This window comes from Phascolarctos cinereus, unplaced genomic scaffold, assembly GCF_003287225.1.
Source record: "Phascolarctos cinereus isolate Bilbo 61053 unplaced genomic scaffold, phaCin_HiC Scaffold_1;HRSCAF=81, whole genome shotgun sequence".
Lineage (NCBI taxonomy): Eukaryota > Metazoa > Chordata > Mammalia > Diprotodontia > Phascolarctidae > Phascolarctos > Phascolarctos cinereus.
Genome location: NW_027555514.1, coordinates 135,905,045 through 135,920,344, shown reverse-complemented (window position 1 = coordinate 135,920,344; position 15,300 = coordinate 135,905,045). Strand labels below are relative to the sequence as shown.

General features: G+C 37.1%; 1 protein-coding gene across 1 annotated transcript in view; it reads left to right on the top strand.

The window, feature by feature from the left end:
• Window positions 1–7,926: 7,926 nt before the first annotated feature.
• LOC110206939 (uncharacterized) overlaps window positions 7,927–15,300 on the top strand; it is a 47,981-nt gene continuing 40,607 nt past the window's right edge. The window contains exon 1 of the mRNA XM_020984461.1: window positions 7,927–8,246. Coding sequence (XP_020840120.1) covers window positions 7,927–8,246 — 320 coding nt within the window. The remainder of the gene's footprint in view (window positions 8,247–15,300) is intronic.

The window sequence follows — 15,300 nt, the reverse complement described above, 5'->3', positions numbered from 1 at the left end:
ATTAAATTCTTCCATAGTCCAGATTGGCAAGGAATCTATGGTGGCTAAGAAAAATCCCACTACACACAAGTGAAATGTAGACATGAGATTATTCACATCCATTTAGCATTACCAATAAAGATTTCTTATCATTGTTCTTGCTTTATCAAAATTTTAGAGTTGTTTGGGGATCAACAACCACCTCAAATATCTCCCATTTAGAGATGAGGGAAACAGGTAAGGTTACGTTCTATATTTACTAATATTAAACCAAAAATACCTACAAAAACATCAGCAGAAGATATCTTTCTTAATTGGGGTAAAAAATTACTAAAATTTCCTCCACAGATCTTTATTTTATCTTTAGTATTATTATATAAATATTATATCTTAATTAATATGTCTTAATTATGCAAGCTCCATGGGTTGATGAATAGTGAAAAAAATTCACTTAGTACAATATAAAGATGTACCTCATTTCAACTCCCTCTTTCTCTCTCTCTCTCTCTCTCTCTCTCTCTCTCTCTCTCTCTCTCTCTCTCTCTCTCTCTCTCTTTCTCTTTCCCCAACCCTGTCAGTACAGAACCAAATTAATCCTTACATATTGCCAAAGTCAAAATGATTCTAATTTGACCTGTGATTTCTTCAGGTACTTTTCAAGACAGGCCCAGGGATACTGTTTAGACTCCAAACAAGTGCAAAAACAGTATAAAATAAAATAGAATATTCTTTGGGCTTTTGGAAAGAATCAAATGGTTACCCTACCAGTAAGACTATATCACTATTAGCACTTCAGAATAGAATTGAACAATACAGAGATGAAACCATGAGAAAAATATTGGAGAAATTAGGAAATATAGGAATGATTGCAAGAAATGAAGAAAATAATTGCATAGAAGATGCCATAAGGGTGGTGTTCATGTTCTCTCTTGACTATGAATGTTGGATCCTCTCCAATAGTCATCAAACTTACATTTGATGTGGAAAAATAGGAACCATCTTTGATAACTAAATAGGTATAGCTACCTGAACAGTGCAGCAGTAAGAATAATACCAACAACACCTATAAATCATGTTAATTGAATGATTCCATATTTCACTTCATAAGTTGTCAACAAGCATTTGTTCATGTGTCCTTATTTTACAGGAGAGGAAAACAAGGTCCCAGTGAATGTGGTATGATGGAAATATCACTGCTTCTGGAGTCATGACATGTTTATTTAAATCATGCCTCTGTCACTTAAAACTGTGTGATCATGGGCAGATCTCTTAACTGTTCTGGAGCTCAGGCGTTTAATGAGGCAAAATACAAGAACTGGACTAGATAGCTAGTAAGATGTCTTCCAGCTCTAAAGTGACAGGCCTATCCATAGCATAGCATTTGACCTTGTTGACCACTCTAATATATTCTTTGTTATGTATTTTTATGACGGTATTCTCTCTCTTAGTTTTCCTCTTGACCTCTCAAATTCAACATGCACAAAACAGAATTCAACTTTTTCCACAAACCCACCTATATTTCAAACTTCCAATTTATATTGAGGGTACCATCCTCCTCCTAGACTCCCAAGTTAACAAAGCCTCAGGGTCATCTTCGACTCCTCATTCTCATTCACCCAATATGTCCAGTCAAATGCCAAATCTTGCATTCTACCCTTTCAAAAGAAAACCCATATCTATCATCTGTTCTCCACACATAGAACTGCCAGTCTATAGTTCAGGCCCTTATCACTTCTCACCTTTTGTAATAGCCTTTTAATTGGTCTCTCTGTCTCCTATTTCTCCCTTTTATTTATTTTCCACACAGCTTACAAAGTGACATCTATTAAGTATATGTCTACTCATATCATTTCCCTGCTCAAAAAAACTACAGCGATTCTCTATAGGATTGACTACAAACTTCTCTATTTGGCTTTGGAAGCCCTTCACAGCCTGGTTCCAGCCTACTTTCTACTTATTATGTATTATTTACTTCCCTTCATGCATTCTAATTCCAGCCAAAATGCCCTACTTGTCTTTCTTCCCACATAACATCCCATCTCCTGTGTCTGTGCCTTTACACACAGAAGCTGACCCCAATGCCTTAGACACACTCCCTCCTCATCTCTACTGCTAAGAATGCCCTTCAAAGCTCACTTCATGTCACCTTCTATATAAGACTTTTCCTTAACCTCACAACCACCACTAACTCCTTCCCTACTCTTAGAAATTTCTATGGATTAATCTTGTATATATTTTGTACTTAATGTATCTTTTTACATATTGTTTCCCTTATAAGTTCCTGGAGGACAGAGACTGGGTTTGTTTTGTTTTTGTCCTTGTTTCTCCGGCATCAGTGCCTGGCACATAATAGGTAGTTAGTATTATACTGATTATCACTTTCTAAATATTTTGAATTAAAGAGATAAGGAAAAAATGACTCAGCTCTTTCTCCCTTGTGCACACATGTGTAATTCCAGTTGACATAAATGGTAGTGATGTATATACGTGAAGACGAACACAGACCTCTAAATTGCCAGTAATCTAATCTACCTGGAATGAGGATAACTTCAGAATAGTTTTAGATTGCATTTCTCTTAAAGTAAGAAATTTCACTCAAGCTTTATAAGGAATAGTAATTTTTAAAATTAGACTGTTTATTGGTTGACACATACAACATTAATAAAATGTGAATGTTTTTCCAAGGATTCTAAATGATTTTAATAAAACAACATTGTGAGCAGCCTCAGCCATTTGAATTCAGAAAACAGTAAACTTGCATGACAAGCCCCAATACTATATTACCTATAAACCATTTTAACATTAATTCCTTAAAGAAGCTAATTTACTTTCAATGACAACATCTTTCAGCCAGAGAACTAAAACACCTTTACTAATTATTTTTATATCACCTACACATGAGATTTAACATTCCGTTTCAATGGATTATGTCATAAGGATCTCATTTATCATTTTCCACATGCCTTGGTAATACAAGAACAATTTTAGCATACTTATTAAATCTGCACTGCTCAGACTCAAAAGATGTATTTTCCCTAGTCTTAGATTTCATTAGTTCAGTCTCTATGAAAACAGTTCCAATTTACATCAACTATTTTCACAACAAGGCAAAAATGGCCTGAATCCAAAAGTTCAATAACCTTCACATATAAAGAACATTGTCCTTCTGTTGCTTTTAAAGATGTTTTCAAAAAAATAAACAACTGGAACAGATGTACTCAATCTAGTAATATGCAGAGAACAAAATTCCCTAAACTTTGTAGTAGAGATATAAATTAATTGATATATGTGCTCCTGAAAAGCAGCTTGAAAATCATATTTCTATAAATCTAATTTTATTTCAAATTCAGTTTTGGAAAAGGCAGTGGCTTTGGATTCTGAGGACCTTGACTCAAGTCTTTCTCTAGTGATTACTGCCAAAATGTCTTTAGTTAAGTCATTTGACCTCTGTGAGCCTCAGTTTCCTCATATCACATGAGGGGCTTGAACTAGACAACCTTTGAGGTTATCTTCCAACTTTGAAATTCTGCAATTTTGTGAAACTGTCTTGTAAGCTGCTGGGGTGCTATGCCATCTATTTTTTATGTTGTTTTCTATGACACTAAAGACAAACTCAGAAAATATTTCAGATTTAAAAATAATTTATAGTAGCAAAATGCATGGCAAAGCACACTTGCCAGCCCTTTCTAATTTTGCTCCCTCATGGGTAGAGAGGGAAGAGATTGAATGGGAATCTTCTTAATTTAAGTCATGGTCAACAACCTTGAGTACTTCATGTAGGCAGTCTATAAACTCTATAGAATAGTGCTGTCATATGTTCCATAAACTTCTAATGTAGCCCCAATTAGATTAGCTCTAGAAATACCTATCTATCCATTCACCAAAGGGAAGTAAATTCTGAATAGGGAAAAAAAGTTGATTTTTCACTTTATCCCAGGGCTAGTCACAGGCAAAATCTGTGATAACAGGACTGGCAAGGGCAGGGGAGATGGGAAGGTGGTGCAGCAGGCCCCCAGATTTTTTTCCCTTTTATCCCCTACAGTTGGCTCCTCCAGAAAAGGAGCGATCTTATTAGTCTTGACCTTGTGCAAAGTCAGCCACTTGTGCGGTATCAGTGTGAGAGACTTCATGTGTAAGCTTTACTTAGGCTTTGGGTATATGTGCAGCCAACCTGCAAGGGATGGTGGTCCAGAAATACCCTGCACATGAGTACTTAGACATGGAGGAGGAGCTGAGGCAGCACATAACCAATCTCCTCATGATTCATGTACAAATAAACATGCTTTTGCCCTTACATGGAAGTCATTTACTCCTGTCTCTAAAGGCAGCAAGCAGTTTGAAATCCACACCTACTTCACCCAACTGCTTACTGCCACTGTGTGCTAATAAAATACTTTTACCTTTCTTTTCCTTAGTTCACTTTATTGACCAAGTCAAGACTCACAGCAAGATTTCTTTTAACAACCCAATCCTCTCTACCTCACCTCTTCATATTTCATCTAAAAGCACTGTTCTTTCTACCTTGGCACCCTAGCTCTGGCAATGAAATTCTCAGGATAGCCTTAGCTTGGTTTTCCTCTGAAATGTAAATGGATTTTATTTTACTTGCTCAGTGTAGAACTACACTACATTGATAACTACATGCGACTTTGCCTTTCCTTGCTTATGTGGAAAGTTATGGGGGATGTAGAAGAGGAACTGTTGATTCTATTTCTCCCTCTCCCCTTTATTCACAAACATCCAAAGTACATGGATCTCTTAAAAAAGAAGACCATATTCTTTTTCATAGTGAACTTGGGCAAGAGAGAATGTTTGATTGGAAGCAAACAATTCTACCAGTTGAATGGAAGAAAGACAGACCAATCTCCAGGACTCATGAAGAAAAAGAAAAGGGTGACCAAGGAGCTGAGTTGGCAGGACTAAAAAAAAAAAGTGAAGATTTCCACTAGGAGACTTCTGACCAACTGTGTTTCCTACCACCATCACCAAAGGTCCTTCCCCCATACCACTTTGGTGCCTTTAGTCCCCACTCTGCAGTCAGCTGGAGCTGCCCTAAATCCCCACAGCCCACCCACTTAAAGTGTGTAGGTGGGTGAATCCACCTTCAACTTGTATAGTACTAGGAGATGTGTTCTTGACATCTCCAAAGAAGGTTCTCAATTTATAACAACATTTCCCATAAAGAAGTATCATCACATGACCAGAGGTTAAGTGCTACAGTACTAAAAGCATACTACAGGAAGTTAGGCAGCTCAAGGGATACAGTGCTAAGACCTGAGTTCAAATTCTGCCACAGATACTAGCTGTGTGACCACGGGTAAGTCATTTAATCTAGCTACTCCATAGAACTGTTATAAGGCTTTGTAAACCTTAAGGCATTACATAAATGCAGGCTATTATTAGTGGGCATCAAGTGGGTTTTTATAGGCTGGTCTGAGAACCCAAATGCCATTCACCACATTTTTTCTAAAGAATTTGGTAGATATCTTCCCCTCATAGATTTAAAAATCATCTTCATGGACACAATCCACTTAAAGTTTGTATGTGTAGGTGCACTGCACATGTGTGTTTTTGTGTGTGTCTGTCTCTCTATATGTGCCTTATGTCCCTTACTAAACTGGATTCCTTGAGGTCAGGCAAAATGTTTTATTTCTCTTTTTATGTATTAAAGCATAATACATTGTACTTAGTAGATAGTAATAAATGTTGAGTGGATGAATGTGCATAAAAAATAAGAAACATTCAGAAATTTTCTGTTACTTGAGCTTTTACGAGTTTTAAACTACCAAACTGTTGCTATTGTTGTTTGTTCTTTGTTTTCAAAGAGGACTATGGGATGATGTCAACTCATGTTTGAATTGGATTCAAGTGAGGCAAAGCTGCACAAAGTCATCATCCTCACTCTCTCACCCAGAGACACAGAGGTCCAATAGCAAGACAAAATTCAAGACAACTGGCAATAGCCCCAGATACAGTGGATGACCCTGGCATTGTCAATGTCTGACCAAACTCTAGGCACTTCACAGTGTCTACTTCAGCCACTTTCATGGCCATTGGAGCATATTTTTGTCATTCACCCATTCTACTGGGGGAAGTCTTCATATGCTTGGAGTAGACACTCTCATAGCTCACAGACAGGTTTGAGGCCCATGAGTTACCTTCAGCCTGGTTTAGCCAATCTACCAAGACAGTTTGCTAGGGTGTGGTGGCTGCACATGCTACAAATTTTTGGAAGCAGTGTCGAGAGTTGAGTGTTAGATAGACCCCAAAGATAGATGAAAAGCCCTGAAAAGGGCTCAGCAAGCCCTCATACCAGAGGTGCTAATCTTCCTTGAACATCCCATAGATCCCAAACTAACAGGCCACTGGAGACATACCTCTCTTAGGAAACATCTTCCAACCAGCAACAAGCCAATGCTATAAAAAAAAAAGTCCTCAAAGGGGGAAAAAAAGAACAGTGTTTATCAGTAACCTGATTCCTCTAGTGACCATGAAAATTATATGCATTTAAAATGTGAGCCCTCAAGGCAGAGCAAAAGCAATGACTTACTTGAGCTCTCCCCCAAAACCCTCCAAATACCTATAAAAAATGACTCTAAACGAATTCTAGAGTAGCAGAACCCACAAAAAACAGTGAAACAAATTTGCAGCTCAACACAACCTGGATGGTTGATAGGAAAGGTCTGTTGCACCTGGTTGGGAGAGGAGCACAGTTCAATGTGGGCTGCAGAGGCAAAGATGGGGCCAGAGGAAACCCACAACAGGCCTCAGAGGACTAAAACATGGGAAATTGTGGTGGGTTTGAGACTTTTCAACCCATAAATGCCAAAGAAAACTTAGAAAGTCAGTGGGAAAGGTCTGTTGGACCTGGGTAAGAGAGGAGCACAGTCTAGCCCTGGCCCTAGTGCAACCCTGGGGAAGTGGCCACAGTGGCAATAGTTGCTTCCGGACCTGTCAGCCTGTGGGGAGATCGAGTGGCAGATCAAAAGGGGATTGCAGGGATCTCTTTGCTGGTGTAGAGGCAGGATCCTCTTGCTTTGCCCATGCTTGGATCTGAGTCACAGTCCTGGGGGGCAGTCCTAGGGACAGAAGGAGCACTGGAGTGGTGGAGATTATGATAATGGAAAGAGAATCCTTATCACAGTTCCAAGGCATAAAACAGTGCTTGTCATTACTTATAGACCAGAGTACAGGCCAGGAAAAGAGTAAACACCTCGCCCCTTATCATACCACCTTGGAAGAACTGAAAATTTACAGGTCCCTACAAGTATCTCTGAAAACAGCTGCACAACAAGCCTGAATCTTGGGACAGTACACCCTCCACACTGGAAGCAGGGCACTACCTTAACAAAGAATCAAAAAGTTAAGTAATTGGCTGGGAACATGAGCAAACAGAGGCAAAAACTTTGACTATAGAATATTACTTTGGTGACAACAAAGATCAAAACAGACAACCAGAAGACAACAAAACCAAAGCTCCTGCATCCAAAGCATCCAAGAAAAATATGAATCAGACCATAGAAGAGCTCAAAAGGGATTTTGAAAATCAAGTAAGAGAAGTAGAGGAAAAATTGAGAAGAAAAATGAGAGTGAATCAAGAAAATCATGAAAAATGAGTCAACAGCTTGGTAAAGGAGACCCAGAAGAATACTTAAGAAAATAACAGCTTAAAAAATAGGCTAACCCACGTGGGAAAAGAGGTCCAAAGAGCCAATGAGGAGAAGAATGGCTTAAAAAGCAGAATTGGCCAAATGGAAAAGGAAGTCCAAAAGCTCACTGAAGAAAAGAATTCCTTAAAAATTAGAATGGAGCAGTCTGTCCATCAGCCTGCTGGGAGCAATGCATGAGGCCATGTCCACCATTAGACCTACCCAGCTCCCTCATTGCCTCGACTCATGCCTGTGCCCCAAGGAGCAGTGACCCCCAACGCACTCAAAGATGGCTGGGATGGGAGTGCAGGTAAAGACCATCTCCCCCAGAGACAGGCATACTCTCCCCAACCGTGGCCGAACCTACACGGGGATGCTTGAAGATGGGAAAACGTTTGATTCCTCTTGTGACAGAAATAAGCTCTTCAAGTGTGTGACGGGGAAGCAAGAGGTGATTCGAGGCTGGGAAGGAGTTGCCCAGATGAGTGTGGTCCAGAGAGCAAAAATGTCCATCTCTCCAGACTATGCTTATGGTTCCTCTGGTCACCCAGGTATCATTCCACCAAATGCTAACCTCATCTTTGATGTGGAACTTACAAAAATGGAAAGACAGGAATGGTTTCTTCCCCTAGCTCCCTGTTTCTTGAATTGGATACATGGAGGAGTCCAGAGTCTCAGCTTCAAGAAGAAGAATGCACATGAATTTGTATGGAGCTTTTCCCTGATATTCCACTATTTATTGTATAGACATATACCCCACTTGAATGTGTTATCACCTGGCTTTCCTTCCAACTCTTCCTCCTTGTACATGTGTTGTCTCTAAACTATATACTGTAAACCTCAACTTTTCATCTTTTTTGTTTTTGGGGTTTAGATTGAAATTGAAATCTTTTGGGTATACATTTAAGATTAAGTATATGATCAAGCATTAATAGCACATAGCTGGGTTAACCTTAGAATAGGAATTATTTGGACAGAGAAAATCTTTGCACCCTTTATTTTTTTTTGGATGAAATTTATCCATTATGTGTTTTTTTTTCTTTTTGCTGCTGCTGTAAAGCCAAAGCAGATCGAGTTGCTACTGAGGGCTGACATATTCTCCATGCTAAATGATTTCCTTGGAGCATATCAGTCACCCTGTCCAAAATGAAGGTGGAGAAGAAGCTGCTTCAACCATTCAACCCTCTTTCCTCTCCCCCCTCTTAACTTCTGCCTTTTCAAAGCAGATATTTTCGATGCAGTGTTGTGCATGCCACTTGGTGTCTTATCCATAGGACAACTTGGGTCAATATAAACCTATTTTGTTGATGCCTGACTTTTTTTTTCAATCTTGTGCTTTTCTAATGGATTTGGAGGACTTTTTAAATCTCTAGTAGTCATCAAAGTTCCACAACTACCTAAATTCCAAGAACTTGTAGAAATTTGTTTGTAGAAATTTTCAACACAATGAAAGCCCAGTCATTGTCACAGGAAATTATTGCATTTTCTCTAAAAAAAAAAAAAGCCCTGATGCTGGTCATCACAACTTCAACATCTCCTGTTTTTGATGCTCAGCTTCCCCACTGCTGATACCCCTCCCTCCACTCTCACCCCCCTTTTGCTGTCCTGTGTAGTGATTTGGTAAGAAAAACTGACACCACCCCCTCTCCCTCCACCACATATGAGTTTCAAGTTTTATTATTGCAATAAAACACTTTATACTGGCTTTTCTCAAAAAGAAATATAAAAAAAAATTACAAGTGTTGCAAATGGAAGCTAATGACTCTATGAGAAATCAAGAAATTATAATACAAAACCAAAAGAATGGAAAATTAGAAGACAATGTGAAATATCTCATTGGAAAAACAACTGACCTGGAAAACAGATCCAGGAGAGATAATTTAAAAATTATTCAACTACCTGAAAGTCATGTTAAAAAAAAGAGTCTAGGCATCATCTTTCAAGAAATTATCAAGGAAAACTGCCCTGATATTCTTGAACCAGAGCAAAAAATAGAAATGGAAAGAATCTACCAATCACCTCCTCCCAAAAGGAAAACTCCTAGGAATATTATAGCCAAATTTCAGAGTTCTCAAGTCAAGGAGAAAATATTGTAAGCAGCCAGAAACAATCCAAGTACTGTGGAAACACAATCAGGATAACACAAGATTTAGTAGCTTCTACATTAAGGAAACAGAGGGCTTGGAATATGATATTCTGGATGTCAAAGGAGGTAGGATTAAAACCAAGAATCATCTACACAGCAAAACTGAGTATAATCCTTCAGGGGGAAAAATGAAAATTCAATGAAATAGAAGACTTCCAAGCATTCCTGATGAAAAGACCAGAGCTGAGTAGAAAATTTGATTTTCAAATACAAGACTGGAGAGAAGCATAAAAAGGTAAACAGGAAATAGAAATCATAAGGGACTTATTAAAGTTGAACTGTTTACATTCCTACATGAAAAGATGATATTTGTAACTCATGAGAACTTTCTCAGTACTAGGGTAGTTGGAGGGAATATATATATATATATATATATATATATATATATATAGACAGAGGGCACAGGGTGAGTTAAATGTGAAGGAATGATATCTAAAAAATACAATTAATGGGTGAGAGAGGATTGTACTGGGAGAAGAAGAAAGGGAGAGGTAGAATGGGGTAAATTATATCACATAAAAGAGGCCAGAAAAAGCTTTTACAGTAGAAGGGAAGAAGGGGGAGAGGAGAAGGAATGAGTGAACCTTACTCTGATCGGATTTGTCTTAAGGAGGAAATAACATACACACTCAATTGGGTATGGAAATCTATCTTACCCTACACGAAAATAGGAGGTAAGGGGATAAGAGACAGAAGAGATGATAGAAGGGAGGAAGGATTAGGAGAGGGGGTAATCAGAAGAGAAACTTCTGAGGAGGGACAGGGTCAAAGGAGAGAATAGAATAAACAGGGGCAGGATAAGATGGAGGAAAATATAGTTAGTCTTTCACAACATGACTATTATGGAAGTGTTTTGCAGTAACTACACAGGTATAACCTGTTTTAAATTGCTTGCTTTCTCAACAAGGATAGGTAAGGAGGGAGGAAGAGATTTGGAACTCAAAGTTTTAAAAAAGATTGTTAAAAATTATTTTTACATGCAACTGAGAATAAGATATACAGACAAAGGGGTATAGAAATCTATCTTGCCTTATAGGAAAATAGAAGGGTTAAGGGGAAAGGGATAAGAGGGAGGGTGGTGATAGAAGGGAGGGCAGAATGGGGGAAGGGTTATTCAGAATGCATGGTGTCTTAGAGTGAGGGAGGGAAGAGATGGGGAGAAAATTTCTAACTCAAAATCTTGTGGAATTATGTAAATGAACACTAAAAATAAATTAATTCATTAAAAAAAAGAAAAAAGAAAAAAATCATGTGAAGAACACTATACAAAATGGTAAAAGAAAAATAAAGACATAGTTCCTCTATAATCTATCCAGCCCTACAGGAAAATAGAAGGGGAAGAAGATAAGAAAAGGGGGAGGGAGGTGATAGAAGGGAGAGCAGACTGGGGGAAGGTACATTTAGAATGCAAGCCATCTTGAGGTTGGGGGAGGGGAGAGATGGGGAGAAAATTTGGAACTCAAAATCTTGTGGAAGTGAATGTTGAAAACTAAAAATAAATTAATTAATCAAAAAGAAAAAACAGAAAAAAATGTGAGCCCTGAGAATTTTTTTTCTTGATTAGTAAGCAAACATAGTTCATTGCTGCAGTACATAACTGTGAATAAAAGTGTCCAGATTCATATGCCATATGCTTTATAATACTTACAGGTGAAAGTCCTAATAAAGAAGGAAAAGTTCAAACACAGAATTCCAATCTTAAAAACAGCAAAAGAAAATTTTCACAAATGGAGGAGAGTGGGAAAGGGTATCACACAGGAATGTGACATACTTCACACTAAGTTTGAAGTGCTTTTCATTTGAGAGCAAGAACTTTTACATTTTGCAAATGATTTATATTGTCTTTCTGAGCTTTCCCTCCCTCAAATTTTTACTAGTGGATGTTTATTTCCAAATAACACAGTAACAGTGGACAGGTCTTATAATATAATGCAATCAAGTATACTGTTCTCACTATACATCTCACTATTCCAATGGCATGACTCAGTCTTTTAATAAAGAAACTATGTGAAATCCAAACCTTTGATCAATATTCATCACCATAAATAAGGTTGTTTTTTTTTTAATTTAGCTATAGGTTCTAATGAAATATGCTCGATGTTAAGTTTTAAATTCAGAAATATGCTCATCAAAACTATATTTATTACATTTAGGGAGGAGGAAGAGATTTAAGGAAGAATAAAAAAGAGAGCATGCTTTAAATATATGTGTATGTATTTGTGTGTGTTATGAAAGCTATCTTTGCATAGTTCAAACGCTTTCATAGAGATTAGACTTGTTCTGTTTCACATAAGCAAGAACAATAGTTAAAAATTGCAATGGGACAGATTTAGGTGATGTCAGGAAAAGATGAATAACAATTAGAGTGGTTCAGTGATGAAGCACATTATCCACTTCCTGACAGAAAGGTGATGGTCTCAAAATCTAGAAAGAGACATATTTTTGGACATGATCACTGAATATATTCATTTTGGTTGACTATGCTTATTTGTTACAAGGTTGATTTTTTTCTCAGAGAGAGAGAGAGAAAACTTGTTTTATAATGCACAAGAACAGGGGGAAGCACAGACAAGCAGGACAATTTTGAAAGTAACATGTGGAATTTGTTATATCCTTTTTTTCCTTTTTTTAGAAAATGGAAATAGTTCCATATGCAATCCTCTTTTTCTGTCTTATTTTATGTTTGGAAATGCTCTGCTGTGTGTGTATGTGCATGCATATGTGTGTTTCAGTTCAAGTAGAATGGTCCAAAAATGGAGTATGCTGGCTCCAGAAGTAGTAGGTTCTATTTCTTCACTCAAGGTCTTCAAACAAAGTATACTTGAGTGTCTGTCAATTATTTTTTTGGTGGGTATTCCTTTTAGCCATAGATTGTTGGACTAGAAGGCCATGCAGCTTCCTTCCTACTCTGAAATTCTGTATTTAAACTGTGGTTTATCCAGCCTGGTTTACCTTAATCAAATCAGCCTAACTCTCATATAAATTACATGACAGTGTAGGAGAGAGAGTAAGGAAGTGAATTGCTGGTAAGGTTCCAAGAAACTTACAATGACTCAGCTAGGAGGGTCCAGCATTTTTCTCTCTGAACTACCTAACATGTGCTGCCCTAGTATTGTACCTCCAGGGAGGATAGTCAGTCCCAATTTCTTGTGATATGTCAGTTTCAATCAGAGCCTGTACTGAATGGAAGCTGGACATAGAACACAAATAAGAAAGAATCTCAGTGGAGATGATAGGGCCTGAAGACTTCTTTTTTGCCAGGAACATAAAAAAGTGAACAATAGGGAATATTGCTCAGTGGTGAGTACCTCTGTGACATAGTGGGGTTAACCTTATAAGCAAGGATTAAGTGACCTCAGCTATGGAGGTTAGAAGGTTGCAGGGGCAGGAAGCAAGCAGATTATTACGTCTGTTACTGATATTAACACAAGGACCATGTAGCTGATGGCAAATAAGTAAGATGGCATTCACTATAAATGAAGGTCTGTAAATATAGCCTTAATTAAACACATGGACACAGGTAAGCACTTGGAAGGAATCTAAAAGGTCACAAGACAGCAAATCACAATAATGTTGGCTACAGTGAGTCAGCATCATCTAGGGAAAAGAACACTGCACTTGACATCAAAAGACCTAGGTTTTAATCTCTGCTCTTCCATTTATTAGCTGTCTGACTTCTCTGGGTCTCAGTTTTCTGCTCCCTGAATTAGGGATAAAAATACTTGTACCACCTTCTGCAAAGTTATTTTAAGGACAGAATAAGATGGAAATTAAGTACTTTAAAATTATGAATTGCTTATATAGAAGTGACCTCTTTTTTTCAGGCCTACTATAAACAGAATTTGGACGAGGTAATCCTCCATCACCAAATAAAATGTCAAAATTACAAGATTTTGCCCTGATTCTTTTAAATTTCAAATAATCATTCAGGTACTTGGAGTTATAAAAATGTGTGAAAAGTAACTCCAGTTTGTAAACATGTCATCTCTTTAAAACTTGCTTGACTTATCAGTTCTTCTCAGGAAAATCTTTTGAGGAACAAGAAGGCAAGAGAAAATATGCAAAGAGTGAAAGTGTGGGCCAAACATAATTGGCCCACAGTTATTACAAAAGAAAATCCAGCAGCCATAGAATCCTAAAGCAAAAGTCAATCATTATAAAAAGTCAATGCTAGCAATGCTGACCAAGACAAGGGCTCTCTATCTTGAACCAGAAATGTTTCTGTTAGAGGAAATTCTAACCCTCTATCAAAAAGCTGAGGAGCTATAATTGATTACTAGAAGAACAGATGCTAAAAAAAATATATCTATTAGATAGAAGAATAGGAACATATGAAAAACAAGTCAACTCGGAGGGTAGGCTTTTTTTGCTTTTTTTGTACACCAGCACTTAGCATAAGAGGTGGTACATAATAAATGATTAATAAAGGCCTGTTCACTTGATTCAAATCTAGAACAAAATATATAGCAATCAGAAGAAAGAAAACAAAGAGATAGTAAATGGGTTCTGGTTATTCTCATGAAAAGATTATCATTATAGTAAATCCTAGAAAAAGCATCAGAGGGATTCTACTGCATTTTTAATTTACTTGTTCTTTGAAACTTTTACTGATGTCTTCTGTTTTCACAGTAGTCTTTTCATAATATGCCTCCTTAACACTGAACCCTTTTTAAAGCAAAGAAAAATAATTTAAAATGACCAACAAAGCACTTGTACTGGAGAACCTCAATAATAAGATGAAAGAACAGTGTTTCATCATTTATGCTTCAGGAATAAGGTTAGTAATCTTCATAATCAACTAAATAATCTGCTGTAATCAAGTAGCAGTTTTCTAGTCATTTACACTGTAACATACAGTTTCCAAGTATATGCACAAATAGTGTTATTTATGCATATTTATTCCAACTTAACAGGATAGAATAATAAAAATAGTATCTGTAAGTGAATTTTAGGCTAATGAAATGATAACTCTCATGCATGTATTAACTAGGCAGATGCAACACAAAATAATTATAGGAATTTTAGCTATTTAATCAAAATGGAACTTATTTCTACAATGGTGGTATTCTAAATTAGTAAAAGTTTGCATTCTCTATCAAACACACTTGCTGAGGTTTAAAATAAAAATTTTGGATTTTTGAATTGCTATTTAACATTTCTAATATACTTGACATTTCTCTTTTTAAAAAAATATCATAGCTTCTGAGGAAAATTGGCATCATGGCAAACTTGATATAGGAACAGCTTTAAAGACAAGGAAACCTGGGTTCATGTCTTGCCTCTGAAATGTACTAGTTATGTGACCCTGGGCAACTAATTTAACTTCTTGGGCACCAACACAAACAGGAATTCTTAATATTTTTTTCTGGCATGGACACTTTTGGTAGTCCAGTGAAGCCTATGGAAAACTTTTCAGAAAAATATTGTTAAATGTATAAAGTAAAATATGTAAGTATACAAAGGAAACCAATTATATTAAAATACAGTTATCAAAATATGTTTCTTTTTAATTAATGGATCCCATGT